At 42.8% G+C, this 19,322-nt stretch overlaps 1 protein-coding gene across 1 annotated transcript; it reads right to left on the bottom strand.

Annotated features, from left to right (window-relative positions):
* Nucleotides 1-18,464: 18,464 nt before the first annotated feature.
* On the bottom strand, nucleotides 18,465-19,004 carry LOC149238713 (uncharacterized). Its single transcript, XM_089369650.1, has one exon. The coding sequence runs from the start codon at nucleotides 19,002-19,004 to the stop codon at nucleotides 18,465-18,467; it is 540 nt and encodes a 179-aa protein (XP_089225776.1).
* Nucleotides 19,005-19,322: the final 318 nt, after the last annotated feature.

Below are 19,322 nucleotides of genomic sequence, written 5' to 3'. Positions count from 1 at the left end.
ATCGTCTCCATACAATATCCGATCCGGTGGCCTACCCATGCCACCTCCTCCAGCCAACTCTTGCCAAAGATCATCCTACGCCCCCATGCGCAACCAACATGCCAAAACAACCAATGGAGTCTGCTCACAAACCACTAGGCCACTAGCGTCAACTACAACTCCCCTAAGGAATGCATGCGCTCAAGCACAGGGTTGACTACCCATCAATGCCATAACCATCCCGCATGTCTGATATCGGATAGGAAGCCCCGCCTGGATCCTAGTGCCAACCCGGGCCTCCATTACCCTCGATGTCTGAGAGCTCCAACAGAGCTTTACTCAAGACTATGATCATCTCCATGAGTTTAGCCCACTCCATCGGTTACCAACTGAGAATCTCTCGTCATCCAACCCCAAGAGAGGGATCAAATGCACAAACTCTAGCACACAGAACAAGCCCTCCATCCTATGAGTGTTGCACCCTGCACATCTCATGCCACCTCAACTCACCATCTTGGTCAACACATAAAATTTGTCAGGGAGTCTTTGCATCTCTCTCTCCGTGGTGCAAAGGTACTCTAGCAATGTTGCAAGCCCCATCTATATAAACCTAGAGAGCTATTATCTAGAAGTACTGCAACTCTGTTGACGGTCTGTGCATCTGTTTGCTCTAAGTCAGTGGTTGGTCCCAAAGAATACTGCTTGTCCTCCTCCATCATGGGCTCAACATGAGTCACAAACGGCCCCTCCATGACTAGCTCATGCCCCTCTATGTGGTCTCCATGTTGTTGTAGGTCGTTGTCATCCTGCAACTTTGTCGTAGTTCTAGGTGCCTCTGTATCTATTGTCTCCTCATCAAGGTTGGTGATATATCTCAGCACCTCATCATCCTGTCGTGTTCTGCTATCACCTGAAAACTCAGTCACAACCCCAGATACCTCAACAACGGACGTCACCTTCTCAACAGTGAACATGTCTGTGTCTCCTTGCACCTCATCAATGGATGGCCCTATGGGTGTATGCTCTACTCTCTCCCCCAAGGTGTCAACTAGTGCTATCAAAGAGGCCTCCAACAATGGTGACTCTTGTGCCACACTGGGTATACCAATGTGCTCCTCACACTCCCGTGTGTCCTCTGCCTCATGCTCAATCTCCTCCTCAAGCCCCTGATGTCAAACCAGGTCTCCACCAACAAAATCTTCTCCTTGACTCATCCTCTAACTATCTCTAGCCTCCCTACTCCTTTTCAGGAAATCTGGTGCCCTGATTATGTCGGTTTTCCCCACATAGTGTAGATGGTTGTACTCCCACGGCTTGTGCACCTCTATTGTCTATGTTGTAAGAACGATGGATCTGGTCTAACACCTTCCTCAACTGACCCAACCTCTCATCGTTCCAGCAGATTCCACCCTAGAATTCCTACATATTGAATCTCCCTTGAGCCATGGATGGTATATGGTGTAACCCGTCACTGTGCATACATGCCCAAATCTCCCATGATCTTACTGGCTACCCGCAGCTGGGCCAAGATCATGCTATGATACCACTATAATGTTCCAAACTTAAATAAATAGTGTATGCAAAGCAAAATTGATTCACAACACAAAATTTTAACAAACAGCACATGCTCATAAAAACTCCAAAAGTAGAACTAGCTAAACCATTTTATTAATCAATGGAGCAAGTACAATAGTATGGATGAATGCACCTAGGCTTGCCTCAATGGAAAGCATGATAGAATCCAAGTGATGAGACAATGATATCAAGTACTAGAAAATGTCTACTCCTCCAATGCTCTACATTGCCCACAAAAGTACAGCGCTGGCTGGAAAGGAACTGTAAGAAACTCCATTTCTGCTGCTCGGAAAATGCTACAAATCAACCCCAAGCTCCTTGATGAAAACCCACAAAAAACGTAGAAATATTTTGGCCCGATTTTGACCTCCCAAATTCAACCCCCAAAAAGCAATGCGTAGTCCCTAGAAATTCTGCACTGTCTGCTACAAAGATACGGCTAAAAATCCCACCTTCGATGCTCAAAAAATTCTGCAAATTTATATATGAGGTCCTTGTCAAAACCCAAAAATGGTTTGGCTTGGTTTTGGCCTTCCAAAATCGACCCTCAAAAGGTCCTACAGCCTCGAAATCTACTGAAGCACACTCTCTGCCAATACACCAGAAAAATCCTTCTCAAACACTTCGGATAGGTAGAAATCAACTCCACCAATACTTCCCTTATTTCTCCTGGCAAGCAATAGCCCTATGGAAGAATGTTGCAATGGCCACACTAGATACACTACTGCATCCTCCAGGAAATAGGCATTGCTAGGGCGAACTGAATATAAATGCTGGAAATTGTTGAAGAACCTAGGGCAAACTAGTGTAGTGTGATTCTTTGTTACTTGATAACAATTTGTGTAGTCTTTTTACTTTTCTTGTTAGCTTATACTTCTTCTTCTTATTATTAGTGCATATGTGTGTACTTCATACAACTGCTACCAAAACATAAAAACAAGAACACAAGATGTTGGCTCTCTGCCAGGGCCAAAACCTCTCTACTCTTGAGAGGAAAACCCTTTAGTGAATTTCTCTTATTGAAGCTTCTATTGATCAATGCCAAACCCTAAACCCCTGACTAAGAGATCCTCCAAGCACAAGTCAAGTCTCCACTCCTTTCTGCACCATATACCCCAGCACTTCTTCTCGCACTTTGTCCTCCTACTTTCGACACTTCATTCTTCTTTCAACTTGTTAGTAAACCTTGTTGCACTTGCTCTAGAGGAGATACTTTTGATGAGACCCTTCTTCTTATGATGGTTCCTTTCTTATCTTCACAAATCCACTAACTTGGATGACTGTAATGTAGAGTTGTTATGGTTGTAGGAAGAAATCTGATTCTCGCACATGTGACTGTGTTCTACCTTAGAAAACAGTCCCTTCAACTTCAATCTAGTTCCTTCTTCCTTCGTTTGTGAGGCCTTTTCCTTCGTTTGTGAGGGCTTCTCCTTCGCTCTTAGAGGGAGGTGGTGTAGACCTTAACTTCTAACCCAAACAGTGATAAGAATTGAACTAACGTATTACTGTTGTTATCGCTACAGAGAGACCTCCTTCCTTCGCATGTGTGGTTGTGTATGACCCTAAGAACAACCTTCCAAACTTCGGTCTTGTTTTCCCTTCCTCGCTGCACTAGAGGCTCTCTTACTTCGTTCTTTCTTACCTTTCTCTTCACAGATTTCAGAGCACACATTGATGCATTGTCTTAGGAGTGGACAGCCTCTATAAATAGAGGATTGTCCCCCCGCTTAGGCCTACTAAAAGGCCGACTATCCTCTATTTGTAGGCCGACTTTGAGGGCAAATTGTAGGTTGATTTGTTGAGCAGTTTGCGGATAGCTTCCATGGTGGTGTAGCCTTCTCAAGTCAAAAATGCCAAGTGGGGTCCTCCTAACCCACTTTTCCTAAGTCTATGATGGCAAAACTGCGAAATTGGCAAAATTGGTAATTACTTAGCAAAATTGCTAAGTAGGAACATCATAGTCCTCCATGCCTCAATGTTGCTTGTCCTCAAGCAACTGCAATGATGGGTGTTGGAGTACCTATTCCACCTCCCAAGTGGCAGTCTCCTCTGGCAAGTCCTTCCACTTCACTAAGAACTCCTGAACAGTCTTGTTCCTGAGCCTCATCTCTCTCACCTCTAGATTGGCCTTTGGCACCAACATCAAATGCCCCTCATCATCCAAAGGGGGTAAATCAATAGACATTGTCACCTACTATCCTAAGGCCTTTTTCAAGTATGAGACATGAAACACATTGTGTACCTTGCTCCCTGGCGGGAGCTCCAACTCATAGACCACCTCTCCAACCCACCTGGTCACACTATACCGAGGTTGCACGAAACGGGGAAACGGGTACGAGTTTTCGAAACGAGAACCGATACGAAACGCGACCTCCCCAAATTTTGGAAACGGGGAAACGCGAATATATATATATATATATATATATATTAGGACATTTAAGAAATATGTGCAATCATAAAGCATATATGATACAATCTAATTTATTACATTATGATAAAATTGTCAATTGTCAATGCATAAACTATAAGTCTCTAAATTTACATCACATTTACTGATGAATGATCACATAATGAAAATAGAAATATCCAAAATCACCCACGAGAAATTTCTAATTTCTTGTCTCGTGCTTGATTGGGAGTCTCCTCCTACATAGTTGAACGACCTTACTGCTCTTGATTAAATACAAGTTTCATACCCTAGTACCCTACATGCTCTTGATTATTGTGAGTCTCCCCTGCATAGAGGGCTTGGTTCTCTTGATTAAATACAAGTTCCATACCCTAGTACATGATAAAATCCAATGGAAACATTGCAATCCCCCCAATCCTGAAATCCTGAAAAACAGACAAGTCTGCTAGATTTTGAGTGAAATCTAAAATTCTACTTTCTCCATATGAAATCAATTGAGGACAAAACCAATCTCAAACATCCCAAGTCATTTCATGGTAATGTTAAAAATTTAAGTAAAAGGATGAAAATGAAAAATAAAGGAGAATATCACTTTTACTTTAAGAATTTAACATTACCATGAACTGCATATGCCTCAAACTTCCTGATGAACTGCATATCAACACTAGGGCAAAAGTTCACTTTTATAACTTTAGACAGGCATCTAAAAGCAATTAGAAGTCACTAGGATAACCTAAAAACAAATTAGAAAACAAATTAAAAAAAACACAAGTAAAAAGCTGAAACGTGAATCGTACAGCCCTAAAACGCGTTTTAGGCCGTACTGGCCACGTTTCAGTTTCGTGAAACGTGGCAGTACGGCCTGAAACACGTTTCAGCATTTCGTACTCGTTTCCGTACGGAAACACCCCCTTGCCCTACGTTTCCTGCAACATAGCCCTATACGGCCCATAGAAACGCGGTTTGAGCTTTTCAACTTCCTTTTGCTTTAGAGTGGAGTGCCTGTATGGTTGGAGCCTCAGAAAGACTAAGTCCCCAACCTCAAAATGCCTCTCAACCCTATGCATATCGGCATATATCTTCTGCTTAGTTTGGGTTGTCTGTAAAATACCCTTGAGAGCCCCAAGGATGTCCTAGCTCTCCTATATCCAATCTTTGGCCCTTGGGGCTCTACTATCTCCAAACACCAAATCAGTGAATGTCAAAGAATCATAACCATATAGAGCATGAAATGGAGACATACCTATCAACATGTGGAACGTGATGTTGTAGCAGTACTCTCCAAGGTGAAGCCACTTCACCCATTCACGTTGTGTTGATTTGGGGTAGCATTAGATGTGCTCTAGCCACGAAATTTGGTGGAGAGGTTGGGGCACATAAGATCTCCAATACCCAAAAAGGGTTTGGGCAGATTCTAAACAGATCAAGAGATATTAAAATAATTAATATTTTTAATGGAGTCCCTAAGTCTAAACTTAAGGAAAATAAAATATTAACGTGTATTAATATGAATTTGTGTTAGAATGGTCCAAAAGACATGGATCAAGCTAGATCTAATCTTAGCCGTTGATTAGGGGCTTAATCTCGGCCGTTGAGATGTCAACAGAAAAAGTATAAGAGGAGTCTTGAGGGGCACTTGGAGAACACACTGAGGGAGAACAATCAGTTCAATTTCTAGAGTGGGGTTTGCTAAGAAATTGAACCAGTAGTCTGGAGAGCAGTCAGGAGGCAGCAAGTATGGAACAAAGAGACAGGAGGTCAGTGCAGAAGAGGTAGACGTAGAGCGAGAGGAAGCCACACAGAGGCAGCAGAGACTGCGCAAAGCCAGAAGGGCCTGCGTCATCCACGCAGAGGCTGCAGGAGTGATGCAGAAGCCCAAAGAGGCTGCGCAGAGCCTCAGTAGGCTAACGCAAAAGGGTTTCAGGCTGTAGCAGAGGTCAGTAGGGCCTACGCTGGGGTTAGAAAAGTGTTGGAAGTTTGTCTATTTGTGGGTAAGCCAGTTTGGCACCCTGTTGTACAAGAAAATTGCTGAATAATAAAATCCTCCCTTGCTGCACCGGTTTTCCCACATTGGGTTTTTCCGAGGACATTAGTCCAAAATCACTGTGTTAATGTGTGCATATGTTTGTTTCTGTATTATAGTGTGATATCTGCAATAGTATTTATTTTAATGTTTGTTGAAGTAATTTCATGAATAACTTATGATGAAATAAGTAGGAAAATTAAATCAGTTGCCGCAACGATAGAATTTTCACATGGTATCAGAGCAAGTAATCAGAGACAGAAAGGGAAAATCAATTATGGGTCGAGACCACGATGCAGAGGCATCCACCTCAAGGGACTCACACAAATTTTCAGAAGATTGCACAAAAGAGAGAGATTTCGATTTCTCTATGTTGGCTTCCAGGTTCGAAGAAGAAGTGGCATGCATGACTAATGTTGCATCATCAGAAGTATGGTATATAGACAATGGTGCCTCGTGGCATATGACGAGAATCAGGGAGTGTTTCTCAGAATATCGAGAAGAGAATTGGGAGAGCAGTTTTGTGCCACAAATGTGCTGCATGTGCCAAGATTGGGGATGAACTTACTTTCCATGTCACAACTACAAGGCAAGGGCTATGATGTCTATTTCATCAAGGAAAAGATATACGTCAAACACCCGAGTTGGAAAAAGAAAGTGCAAATCAAGATCAAAATCGGTTGTACAGATTACAACTAGAATCTCCAATGGAACTAATAGGTAGCCATGGGGACAAAGACTTGAACGAACTATGGCACAAAAGGATGGGTCACTTGCACCATGGAGCTCTGAGAATTCTCAGGAGTACTGTAACAAGAGTTCTAGATCTGAGTACGGAATGAGATTATGTATGCACAGGATGTGCTCCAGGAAAGTATGCCAAGGCGACATTTTTTAGGAGCAACCACAGGGCCAAGAGTGTACTAGGATTGATACACTCAGATATCTGCAAGCCTATGTCCGTCAAAGCTCTCAGCGGTGCCGAGTATTTCCTTACATTCATTGATGACCACTCAAGGAAAACTTGGATCTATTTTCTGAAAACCAAGGATGAGGTTTTCTGTCGATTCAAGGAGTTCAAGGCTCTGGTGGAGAATGTGACAGGTAAGAAAATAAAAGTCTTGCGCTCAGATAATGGTGGAGAATATGTCGATAAGGACTTCATTGATTATTGCGCTAAGGAGGGCATCAGAAGAGAGTGGACAGCTCCCTACAATCTGAAGCAAAATGGAGTGGCAGAAAGGAAAAACAAGACTATTGTAGAAGCAGCTAGGGCCATGTTGTATGATCAGAATATGCCAAAATTCCTGTGGACAAAAGCATGCAACGCAATTGTCTACGTTCAAAACAGGACTTCTCATCGGGCAGTGCGCAAGATTACTCCAGGAAAGTGTTCACTGGGAAGACACCTGAAGTCAGTCATTTCAGGTTATTTAGGAATTTGGCATATTGTCGCATACCTGAAAAAAAAGAGGAAGAAGCTGGATCAGACTGCAGAAAAGGGGTATCTAGCAGGATATAGCGAGAACGCTAAGGCATACAGGATCTATCTTCTAGGGAGCAAGAAGGTAGTAGTACAATGAGACATAAAGTTCATGGAGGACAAAGCTTTTAGAAGATCTCGCAAAATGCCTTCCAAGGAGTAGTCAAAAGAGGATCCATTGGTCATGCCTCTTCAACCAACGGAAATGAAGAATCCTTCCTCAGATCAGGAAAATTCTCAGGATGAGGAAGAGGAGCAAACAGAAGCACCTGTTGGCAGAGGAAGAACCAGCAGGAAACTTCGTCAAATTCTGCGTGCTGCAGAGAACTTCATCGGAGAGCCAAGGAACAGTAAAAGGGAGCGAAAACAGCCAGACAGGTATTAGGCGTTAGTAGCTCAGGATGGAGAGCCTACCAGCTTCAAGGAGGCAGCTGAGCATCAGGTCTGGCTAGATTAGATGGTGGAGTATAACTCCATAATGGTAAACAATGTTTGGGAGCTGGTGTCAAGGCCTCAAGATAGATTTGTGGTAGCTTCAATATGGATATACAAGATCAAATATGCTACGGACGACAATATTGAGAAATATAAGGCTAGGTTTGTGGATAAGGGGTATGCTCAAAAGGAAGGGATTGACTATGAGGAAACCTTCGCCCCAGTAGCCAGGTATACATCTATTAGGACCGTGATATCTCTTGCAGCCCAGATGGGATGGGAGATCCATCAGATGGATGTCAAGACAACATTTCTGAACAGGGTAATAAAAGAAGAAGTATACATTGAACAACCAAAGGGCTTTGAAACTCATGAAAAGAAGTCTCATGTATGTAGACTGAAGAAAGCTTTGTATGGGTTGAAGTGGGCACCAAGAGCATGGTATGGTCGAATAGATGGCTACTTGCAGAAGATGGGGTTTGTCAAGAGTGACGCGGATCTGAATCTCTACTATTTGGTCATAGAGAGCGAGCCACTTATCTTACTATTATATGTGGATGATCTCTTCCTGACAAGATCATCCAAACTCATTGAAGACTGCAAGAAGAATTTAGCCACAAAGTTCAATATGAAGGATCTGGGATGAATGCACTATTTCTTAGGGTTGGAAGTTTGGCAGCAGAAAGGATAAATCTTCCTTGGGCAAGGAAGGTATGCTACAGAAATCCTGAAAAGGTTCGGGATGGGAGACTGTAGACCTATGGCTACGCCAATGATCACCAACTAGAAGAAGATTGATGTATCAGAAGACAAGGATGTCGATCCCACCCTATACCGACAGCTCATAAGGTCCCTGATATATCTAGTCAATACCAGGCCAGATATTTGCTACGTTATCAACACCCTCAGTCAGTTGATGGTGGAACCAAAGAGTGCTCACTGAGCAGGAGCCAAGCATGTTCTCAAGTATTTACAAGGAACAGTTGATTATGGGCTCTTATACAACAAGGGGAAGGATATCAAGTTGAGTGGATTTATTGATGCAGATTGGGCAGGAAGTTCAGTGGATCAGAAAAGTACCTCTGGGTACTGTTTCAACATTGGATCAGGAATAACCTCCTAGTGCAGTAGGAAACAGAAGTCTGTGGCTCTGAGCTCGTCTGAGGCAGAATATATGGCAGCAAGCACAACTTCATGTGAGGCTATATGGCTTAGAAAATTTTTGGTAAACCTATTCAGAAGAAATATGGGGGCAACCAAGATCATGTGTGATAATCAGAGTTGCATCAAACTCTCTGAGAATCCAGTATTTCATGATAGGTCAAATCATATTGATATCCGGTGTCACTTTGTCAAAGATTGTGTCCAACGAGGAGCTGTACAGTTGAGCTACACTCCTACAAGGTAACAAGTGGCAAATATCCTCACCAAGGCCCTTGGAAAGTCAAAATTTGACTACTTCTGGGAAAAGATGGGGATGGTAGAGAACCCCTTTCAGAAGTAGTATGTTAGCAACACAAATGAAGAGGGAGTTGCAGTGCAGATGCAGTGTTGGGAGAAAGGACCAACAACAACACAGATGCAAAGGGAGTTTCAGTGCAGATGAAATGTCGGGATAGAGGACCAACAATAGCACAAATGCAGTGGAAGTTGCAGTGTAGATGCAGCGTTGGGAGAAAGGACCAGCAGTAGCATGTATGCAGAGGGAGTTGTCGTACAGATGCAGCAGTGGCAGTAGTAGAGTCATGGGTAGCAGTATAGGAGGCAACAGTTCAGAGGATGCTGGGCAGGAAGGCCTAGCATCAGCACAAGTACCAATGCTAGATGATCAGAGTAATACTCAGTGCGGAGTATTGCTAGAGCACAGTCCTCGCTAAGAGGAAGTGCTGATTTGGGGTAGCATCGGATGTGCTTTAGCCACAAAATTTGGTGGAGAGGTTGGGGCACATAAGATATCCAATACCCATAAAGGGTTTGGGCGGATTCTAAATAGATCAGGAGATATTAAAATAACTAATATTTTTAATGGAGTCCCTAAGTGAAAATAAAATATTAATGTGTATTAATATGAATCTGTGTTAGAATGATCCAAAAGACATGGATCAAGCTAGATCTAATCTTAATTGTTGATTAGGGACTTAATCTCGGTTGTTGAGATGTCAACAAAAAAAGTATAAAAGGAGGCTTGAGGGGCACTTGGAGAACACACTGAGGGAGACCAGTCAGTTCAATTTTTGGAGCGGGGTTTGCTGAGAAATTGAACCAGTGGTTTGGAGAGCAGTCAAGAGGCAGCGAGTACGGAACAGAAAGACGGGAGATCAGTGCAGAGGAGGCAGATGCAGAGCCAGAGGAAGCCATGCAGAGGCAATAGAGACTGCGCAGAGCCAGAAGGGCATGCGTCATCCACGCAAAGGCTGCAGGAGTAACATAGAAGCCTATAGAGGTTGTGCAGAGCCTCAGTAGGCTCACGCAAAGTGTTTCAAGCTATAGCAGAGGTCATAGGGCCTACGCCGGGGCTAGAAAAGTGTTGGAAGTTTGTCTATTTGTGGGTAAGCCAGTTTGGCACCCTATTGTACAAGAAAATTGTTGAATAATAAAATCCTCCCTTGCTGCACTGGTTTCCCACATTGGGCTTCTCTGGGGACATTAGTCCAAAACATAGTTTTAAAAACCGGCGGAAAAAACCGGTAACCGGCCTAATCGGCCGGTTGGAGGCCTGGCCGGTCCGAACCGGCCCTTCTAACCCGGTTTCCTCCCTCACTCGCCCAAAATACAGCCCTAACCGGTAAAAACCGGCCGGTTTAGGGCGGAACCGGCCGATTTATAGCTAACCGGCCGGTTCCGTCCTAAACCGGCCGGTTTATGGACAGGCTGCCGGTAAAAGGAAAAAGCGCTGCGGTTTTGGCTGTTAGTGGTGGTTTAGGGGTTTTGGGGGGCAGGGAAAGGTGTTTTCCCTCCAGAAACAACCTCACACTTGCTATAAGACACCCCTCTCACTCTCATTTGTCTCACACAACTGATTTGGAGTGTTTGTGAGTGTTTGTGAGTTTGTTTGTGAGCTTGGAGAGTGTGGAGTTTTTGCTGAAGTAGTCATCTTGGAGTTGGAGTTGGAGCTATTTTGGAGATAGTGTGTAGCTGTCAGTGGAGTTGCCATCTTCAAGAGGAGGCTAAGGGAGCTACTTTGCATTTCCAGGTAAGGATTTGCACTTGATAATTCCTCATTTGAGTCTGTTGTCCATGAATTATTTTTTTTATGTGCTATAAACTTCTCACTTCAATGATCTATCATCTATGCTATGAACTCTCTAGCTCTATGCTATCAAATTTTGTAGCTTGCATGTGCATTTTTTTTCCTACATTTATCATTGGTTTTCCATGTTCCTTAGCTGCAATTTTTTTTTTAAATGGCAGATTTCTTTGCAAATTGTTATTATTTCAAGCAAACATGGCTCCAAAAGGAAAGGACAGTGCATGGGTTCATTGTGATGTAATTGAGGGAAAAATGATATGCAAATTATGCCATAAATCTATTGGAGGTGGGGGTATTCTTAGGTTGAAACAACACTTGGCTGGGGTAAGAGGCCAAGTAAAGCCATGTGATGCACCAAAAGAACTGTTAGGTCCTATTAGGGAGGAATACATTGCCAAGCTTGAAAAATTTTATGAGGATAAGGCTAGGGAGAAGGCCATCCAAGATGAAATTGCAAGGAAGAGGGAATTAATGGAAGCCATGAATCTTATGAAAGAGAGTGGGTATGATGATTATGAGATTCAAGACTCCACTTCTATCCCTTCCACCAATGACCCCTTTCACTATGTTCATCCTTCTGTTGGAGTTGGCCAACCATCAAAAGGAACAAAGAGACCAAACATCCAAAGTTATTTCTCATCTTCTGCCAACATTGCCTCTTCTAAATCTAATCCCACTTCCTCCCAGCCAAGTTCTCAACCCACTTTGGATCAACATTGGAAAAAACAATGCAAAGAAACTTCTCACCAATACATTGCTAGATGGTGGTATGATTCAGATATCCCATTTAATGCTGCTCGCTCACCTTATTACCAAGCTATGTGGGACTCTGTTATAGCTGCAGGAAAGGGCTTCAAAGGCCCTAGTATGCATGACTTGAGGGGAGCTCTTTTGCAAAAAGAGATATCTTCCATTGATGAGTATTTGGCTGAGTTTAGAGAGTCATGGGTCAAAACAGGTTGTTCCATTATGTCAGATGGATGGACCGATGGAAAGAACCGCACTATCATTAATTTCCTTGTTTCTTGCCCTCAAGGAACCATGTTTTTGAAATCAGTTGATGCATCTGATAGGGTAAAGGATGCAAGCCTTCTATTTGAGCTTTTGGATAACATTATTCAAGAAGTTGGGGAGCAGCATGTTGTGCAGGTCATCACTGATAATGCCTCAAACTATGTTCTTGCTGGAAAGATGCTTGAGGCCAAATATAAGACCATATTTTGGACTCCATGTGCTGCACATTGCATAGACCTCATGCTTGAGGATATAGGCAAAGTGGAGTGGGTAAAAAACACTGTAGAGCATGCCAAGTGCATTACAAAATACATTTACAACCACTCATGGGTATTGAGCCTAATGAGGAAACACACTGGAGGCAAAGAGCTTGTTAGGCCTGCAATTACGAGATTTGCAACTCACTTCCTCACGTTGCAATGTCTCAATGGTCAACATAGAAACTTGCAGAAAATGTTTTCCTCTGAAGAATGGTCTGAATCTCGGTGGGCTCGTAGACCAGATGGAAAAGACACCAAAAAGAAAGTGTTAGACACTTATTTTTGGAAAAGGTCTGTAGAGCTTGTGAAAATTACCGAGCCCCTTGTTAAGGTGCTAAGGTTGGTGGATGGGGAAAGATTGGCCATGGGCTACATTTATGAAGCTATGGATCAGGCAAAGGAGCAGATACGGGCAGCTTACAATGACAGGTTAGCTAAATATGGCCGTATATGGGAGATCATTGATAACAGATGGAACAATCAACTCCATCGTCCTATACATGCAGCCGGGTATTTTTTGAACCCAAGGTATCACTATAAAAATCGGCTAGGAGATCAGCATGATGGGGAGGTCAGAGCTGGATTGATTAATTGCTTGGAGCGCATGGTCCCTAACCATGTAGACCAGTTGGATATACATAGACAGCTTACTATTTTCAATCAAGCAAGTGGTACTTTTGGCAAAAACTTGGCAAAGATGGCAAGAGATGTGGACCAACCAGGTAAGCAATTCCAATTTCCATTTTGTTTTTCATTTCAAGTTAAAATTGTTTACGTTCTTTACAATTCAAATTATAAACTAAGTTACTAATTATTGTCTTTTTCTTTGCAGCACATTGGTGGGAGTCATTTGGTGGCCAGTGTCCTCAATTGCAAAGGCTTGCAATTAGAGTCCTCAGTCAAACTTGCAGTGCTTCAGGTTGTGAGCGCAATTGGTCTGTTTTTGAGCGCATACACACGAAGAAGAGAAACCGTTTGGAACAAAAACGGTTAAATGATCTTGTTTTTGTGCAATACAACCTTCGACTGAGGAGGAACCAAATGATGAGCAAATCACCTGATCTAGATCCCATTGTGTTGGACGATATTGATCCAACATCAGAATGGGTGGAGGAGACTGAAGATCCTGTGTTTGAGGCTGATTTTGATATCGACATGGCTTTAGCGGAGGATGAGGCAGATTATGTGGCGGCATCAGAACCAGGATCAGTAGCGGCATCAAGGAAAGGCAAGGAACCAATGGAAGGCACTAGTCGTGCAGGTCGAAAAACTCGTGCTTCCATTAGGTCCACTTCTATTGTCATTGGTGGCATTGATACTGATGTTGCAGATGAGGCAGAGGCATCCTCAGACTCTGAACCAGATGATGTCTATGTAGCTCCTGATGATGATCCTGTGTCTAGTAGTGGTGATGGACTTGATGATTGATCATGTGTACACTGTAGACTTGTAGTAGGCCAATGGCCTCATAGCTTGCAGCATTGTTTTTGGACTTTATAGGCCATTTAGAGCCTCATTTCTTATGTATTTTGCTATTTTGTCGATGATATGTATTGCACTCGGTGCCATTTTGATATATTCACCTTTGCATGGTATATAAATGAGCAAACTTTGCATATTTTGTCTCTATTGGCTTGGAATCATGGTTTTACATCTTAAAAATAGTTTTGTTTCATTAAAAATTAATTATTTAATGTATTTTTTAAAAACCGGTTCGTTTAGACCAAACCAGTCCCGGTTAGACCGGTTCCGGTCGGTAAACTGGTTCATTAGGTGGACCGGTCCGGTCACCGGTTCCGGTTTTAAAAACACTGGTCCAAAATAACTGTGTTAATGTGTGCATATGTTTGTTTTACGGTGTGATATCTACAGCGGTATTTATTTTAATGTTTGTTGAAGTAATTTCATGAATAACTTATGATGAATTAAGTAGGAAAAGTAAATCAGTTGTTGCAGTGATAGCATTTTCACACGTTGTTGCCCAGTCACATAGTTGCACACCTACCCCTCCAACCACTTTTTCACAATCTCTGTCTGGCCATCGGTTTGTGGGTGATAATTGGTACTAGGTGTGAGCTCAATCCCAACTAACCAAAATAACTCCTACTAGAATCCCCCCATAAATCAACTGCCCCTATCACTCACAATGGTGTTGGGGAGACCATGCATCCTAAACACCTCCCTAAAGAACAACTCGACCACCTATGAAGTTGATGGCCGAGAGTGGATGGCAAAGAAATGGGCATACTTGGTCAACCTGTCCACCACTACATATATGTAGTCTTGCCCCTATACTGTCAGCATCCATGTAATAAAGTCCATGGATATACTCTCCCATTTCCACTCAAGAATGGGAAGAGGCTGCAGTAATCTCGCGGGGTGTGTCTGCTCTCCCTTGTTCATCTGACAGGTATTGCACTCCTATACATGACTCAGAACATCCCCTTGAGGCCCCTCCACGAAAGACGCTCCCGAATAGATTGGTATGTCTTGAGGAACCCTTGATGCCCTGCTAGTGGAGAGTCATGTGCAACGTGCATAATCCTCTCCCTCAAATGCGAACTAGGTACCAAATAGATCTGGTTCTTGTAGTAGATCACCTCACCCATCACACGGAACTGGTCATATACATGCGTGCCATTTAAGATCTCACAAGCCTGCCTATCCTTCGAATACTCCACCAGCAACTACGCCCTCCAATCCAAGCAAATACTCATAAAGGATAGTGTCGCCGGTCTCCTACATAAAGCATCAGCCACCACATTCTACTTTCCCTTTACATACTCTATGTCAAAATTGTAGGCCTGGATCTTGCTGACCCACTTCTACTGCCTCTCATTGATCTCCTTCTGCTGTAAAAAGAACCGAAGACTGTTGTGATCAGTCTTCACCATGAACCTATTGCCCACCAGATACTATCGGAATTTGGCCAGCATATGCATGATGGCCGACATATCCTTGTCATATATGGAGTAGAGCCTCTCATGACTAAGGAGCTTCTGACTCTCAAAGGCTATGGGGTGCCTACACTGCATCAAAACAACCCCAATGCCTTCACCGGATGCATCACACTTCAATACAAATGGTTACGAAAAATATGGCAACGGTAACACCAGACAACTGCTCATCACCTGTTTGAGGCACTCAAAAGCCCCCTGCACTACATCTATCCACTCAAACACACCTACCTTAGTCGAATCGGTGAGAGGTGTTACCAACTGTGAAAACCCCTTCACGAACTTCCTGTAAAAATTCCGGTAGCTCAGTGATACTCCTGGGTGTAGGTCAATCCAGTATGGCCCTGATCTTCTCCAGGTGCACATGTACCACGTCCTCTCTGATGATGTGGCCTGTTGACCCTGCCGCCTACACCTACCTACAAGTTAGTGAGAAAAGCCTTCAACCCCACAAGGTGTGGTTGGTGGCATGGAACTCAGAGAAGGGGCTATCACACTAATCCTGATTCTCTCTATTTGAGTTATCTCCTAGGTTAGCTAAGGGGGGTGGTCCCTAATGAAAAGTTAAGTTAAAAGATGTGAGTTTCTAGGGGTGTATTATAGTGAAAATGGATTACTTTTTAAGATTTATAAGAAAAAAATTGATATGAGCAATAACCATCATAAGATAAGCATGATATACATAAACAACCAGTGCCTTAAGTATTTGGTCCTTAAGAAATGAAATTGTATTTTGCTTAAAATGAAGTGAAATTCTTTCAAATGGAAAGCCAAAAGAACCTTGAAAAGTGAAACACTAAATTGTTAGCACAAGATATTATAAATGTTTTCAAGATGAATAAGTCTACAAATCAAAGCATGGAAACTATCTTGCTCAAAAGGATACAAAAATAACTCAAATGTTAGACCAAGATGACAACATGCAATTAAATTTGCAAGCCAAAATAATAGTACTTGAGGAGACTCTACGGGATATGAGCTATTGTGCTTGAGGAAACTCTACGGGATTGTATTCACTACTTGTAATATAATACAACAGTCTTTGGGGTAAAGTGTGATGGTGTTCTTCTCCTTGCATGAGTGGTAAATTCTTGACTTGTTGTTATGCTTCTATTTATTTCTTCATGTCATTATTTCTTTCATGCTTGTTTCAAGTTATGTTAGTATGCAATTATCTCATATTAGCATAAGAATTAATTATTTTCTTTAAGAAAATAAATCTTCTAGGGGATAATAGATGCATCTCTAGGAATTCTTTCCATTGCACTTATTTAATTTCATGTTGATTTAATAATTTGTGGTGAAGTTTTGTAGATGAATCATTATTTGGTCAAGCTTTTCAAGCGCGAGGGGAATTCTCGGAGGAATCAACCCATTCTTGAAAATTATTCAAGGAGAACCCGCATGTTTTGAATTCCAAAGTCTCATCTATATCTTATTTGTGTCTTGCAGAGATTCTTTCAAGTTTCTTAAAGATTTTATTTCTTGCATCAAAATAACAAACTTGGAAGGAAATAATTTTTACGTATTGTACTTCATTTATCAATATCTGGCTATTTCAAAGAGCTAAGTCATGGTTAGTCAAAGAGGAGAGCTTGTTCATACTCTTTGACCTAGCCTCTTGTAGATTATTTTTGTAACATACTTTGTTGTCATCTTGGTCTAACATTTGAGTTATTTTTGTATCTTTTTGAGCACGATAGTTTCCATGCTTTGATTTGTAGACTTATTCATCTTGAAAGCATTTATAATATATTGTGCTAACAATTTAGTGTTTCACTTTTCAGGATTGCTTTGCTTTCAATTTTTGAAGCATTCTACTTTTTTTTTAAGCAAAATACAATTTCATTTCTTAAAGAGCAAATACTTGGAAGGCACTGGTTGTTTATGTATTTCATGCTTATCTTATGATGGTTATTGCTCATATCAGTTTTTGCTTATAAATCTTAAAGAAATAATCTATTCAATTCTAACAATTCTCCTAGACACTCACGTCTCTTTTTAACTTAACTTTTCATTAGGAACCACCCCCCTTAGCTAACCTAGGAGATAGCTCAAACAGAGAGAGTCAGGATTAGTGTGACAGCGCCTTCTCTGAGTTTCCTGCCACCAACCACACCTTGTGGGACTGAAGGCTTTTCTCATTGACTTGTAGGTAGGTCTAGGCGGCAGGGTCAACATGGCCAAGGTATAGCATCTTTGTCAGTCTAAATTCACATTTCGACACATTGGCTTATAACTGTTGTTCCTCGAGAATATGAAGCACCTCCTCCAAATGCTTCAAGTGCTCCTTCCAAGTCCTACTATAGATCAAGATGTCATCGAAGAACACCAGCATGAACCTGCGAAGCTACTTGCAGAACACATGGTTAATGCAAAACTGGAAAGTAGCAAGGGCATTGGTTAGCCTAAAGGGCATCACCAAAAACTCGAAATTCCCATAATCACATCAGAAGGACGTCTTCGAGATGTCACGCCCCCAAACTCTGATCTGGTGGTAGCCCGAGCGTGAATCAATCTTAGAGAAGTATTCAAGTCCTCTAAGTTCATCCATCAACTCATCTATGAGCGGAATCGAGTACTGGTTCTTTAGCGTCTTCTTGTTCAAGGCCCAGTAGTCGATGCACATGTGGAGGGTCCCATCCTTCTTCACCAGCACAACTGAAGAAGCGAAGGGACTCAAACTAGGCCTGATGTGCCCCAAGGCCGACAACTCATGTATGGCATGCTCAATCTCATCTCGATAAGTCTTGGAATGTCGGTATGGTGTGGTGATCACTGCATGCAGCCCTCCTCTAACTCAATTGTGTGCTCAAATCCCCTATCAGGTGGCCTGCCTAGAGGAATGTCTCCAAAAACCACTGAATACCTATCCAAAATCTCCTGGATGTCCTGGTGTACCGGTCGTGGCTGAGTCCCTCCCTCTGCAATCCTGAGATCCACTGCCACTCTATATCTCCATGTCATAAGTCAACCTCCATTATGCACTGACACCGTCTATGGTGGGTACGAATGCATCCCCTGAACATCTCTTTGTGGCGGTGGCCTACTGTCACAGCCCTACTGCAGGAAAGGAGCTCACGGTGGAATTGGTGCCCTAGTCTTGGGAATTATGTCTTGCAAATCCCATGTGTGGTTCACTGCCTCCTGTAAAGTAGTGGGCTTGCTTTCCCTCACTAGCCCACGCAAGGGTTCAACCAAACCCTCCACAAAGGTGTAGACCCTCCTAGCATCTGACAAATCCAACACCATCACTAACACCCTTAGAAACTCTAATATGTAGTGCTCGGGGCTGCCTGTTTGCTTGAGCTGGGTCAGCTCTCTGAAATGTGCCTCCAGATCCCTCTTGTCAAAACGCTCCACAACCCTCTGTGTGAAGTCCTCATAGGAAGTCACACTAGCATGCCCTAGCGTGGTCAACCCATGGAACCACCAATCGTGTGCCTCCCCCTCCAAGTGCAAGGTAGCCATTTTGATGGCTTCCACCTCAGTCATCCGGCTAAGTTGAAAATACATGTCTAACTTCTCAACCCATGCCCTAGCCGTGCACTTGGATGACCCATTGAATGTGGGGAGATACATCCTCCCAATGGTACGTTGCAACTCTGAATTCTGCATGCCTAAACCTCCTGCACCCTTCCCCTATCATTCTGCTTGAGCTGGCAGAAATCTCGGAAGGTCAGTGCAGCTCGAAATTCATCCCCCATCAACTGCCACTCCTGAAAATACTCTCCCATAGGCATCTAGTGATGCCTAGCTTGCTCACCAAACCTAGAGGCAAAAACGTGGGCAATGTAGTCCTAGTTGGCCCACTGAAAGTGTGTGGGTGAGTCAAAGGGGAATGATGGTCGTACTGGTGGGAAGCCCCTGAAGTCTCCCCAAACACAAAATCTTGGTGAACACTCTTGTCCCGATTTTGTTGCTTAATCTCTTCCA

This window comes from Pinus tabuliformis, chromosome 8, assembly GCF_031772625.1.
Source record: "Pinus tabuliformis cultivar Carrire ecotype Pingquan chromosome 8, CPIR1, whole genome shotgun sequence".
NCBI classification, from domain to species: domain Eukaryota; kingdom Viridiplantae; phylum Streptophyta; class Pinopsida; order Pinales; family Pinaceae; genus Pinus; species Pinus tabuliformis.
Note: the sequence above shows the minus strand (reverse complement) of the source record. Positions and strands in the feature narration are given on the sequence as shown.

Excerpts from the sequence above, each read along its gene's own strand:
- LOC149238713 (XM_089369650.1), bottom strand. The coding sequence starts at position 19,004 with ATGCAGAATTCAGAGTTGCAACGTACCATTGGGAGGATGTATCTCCCC.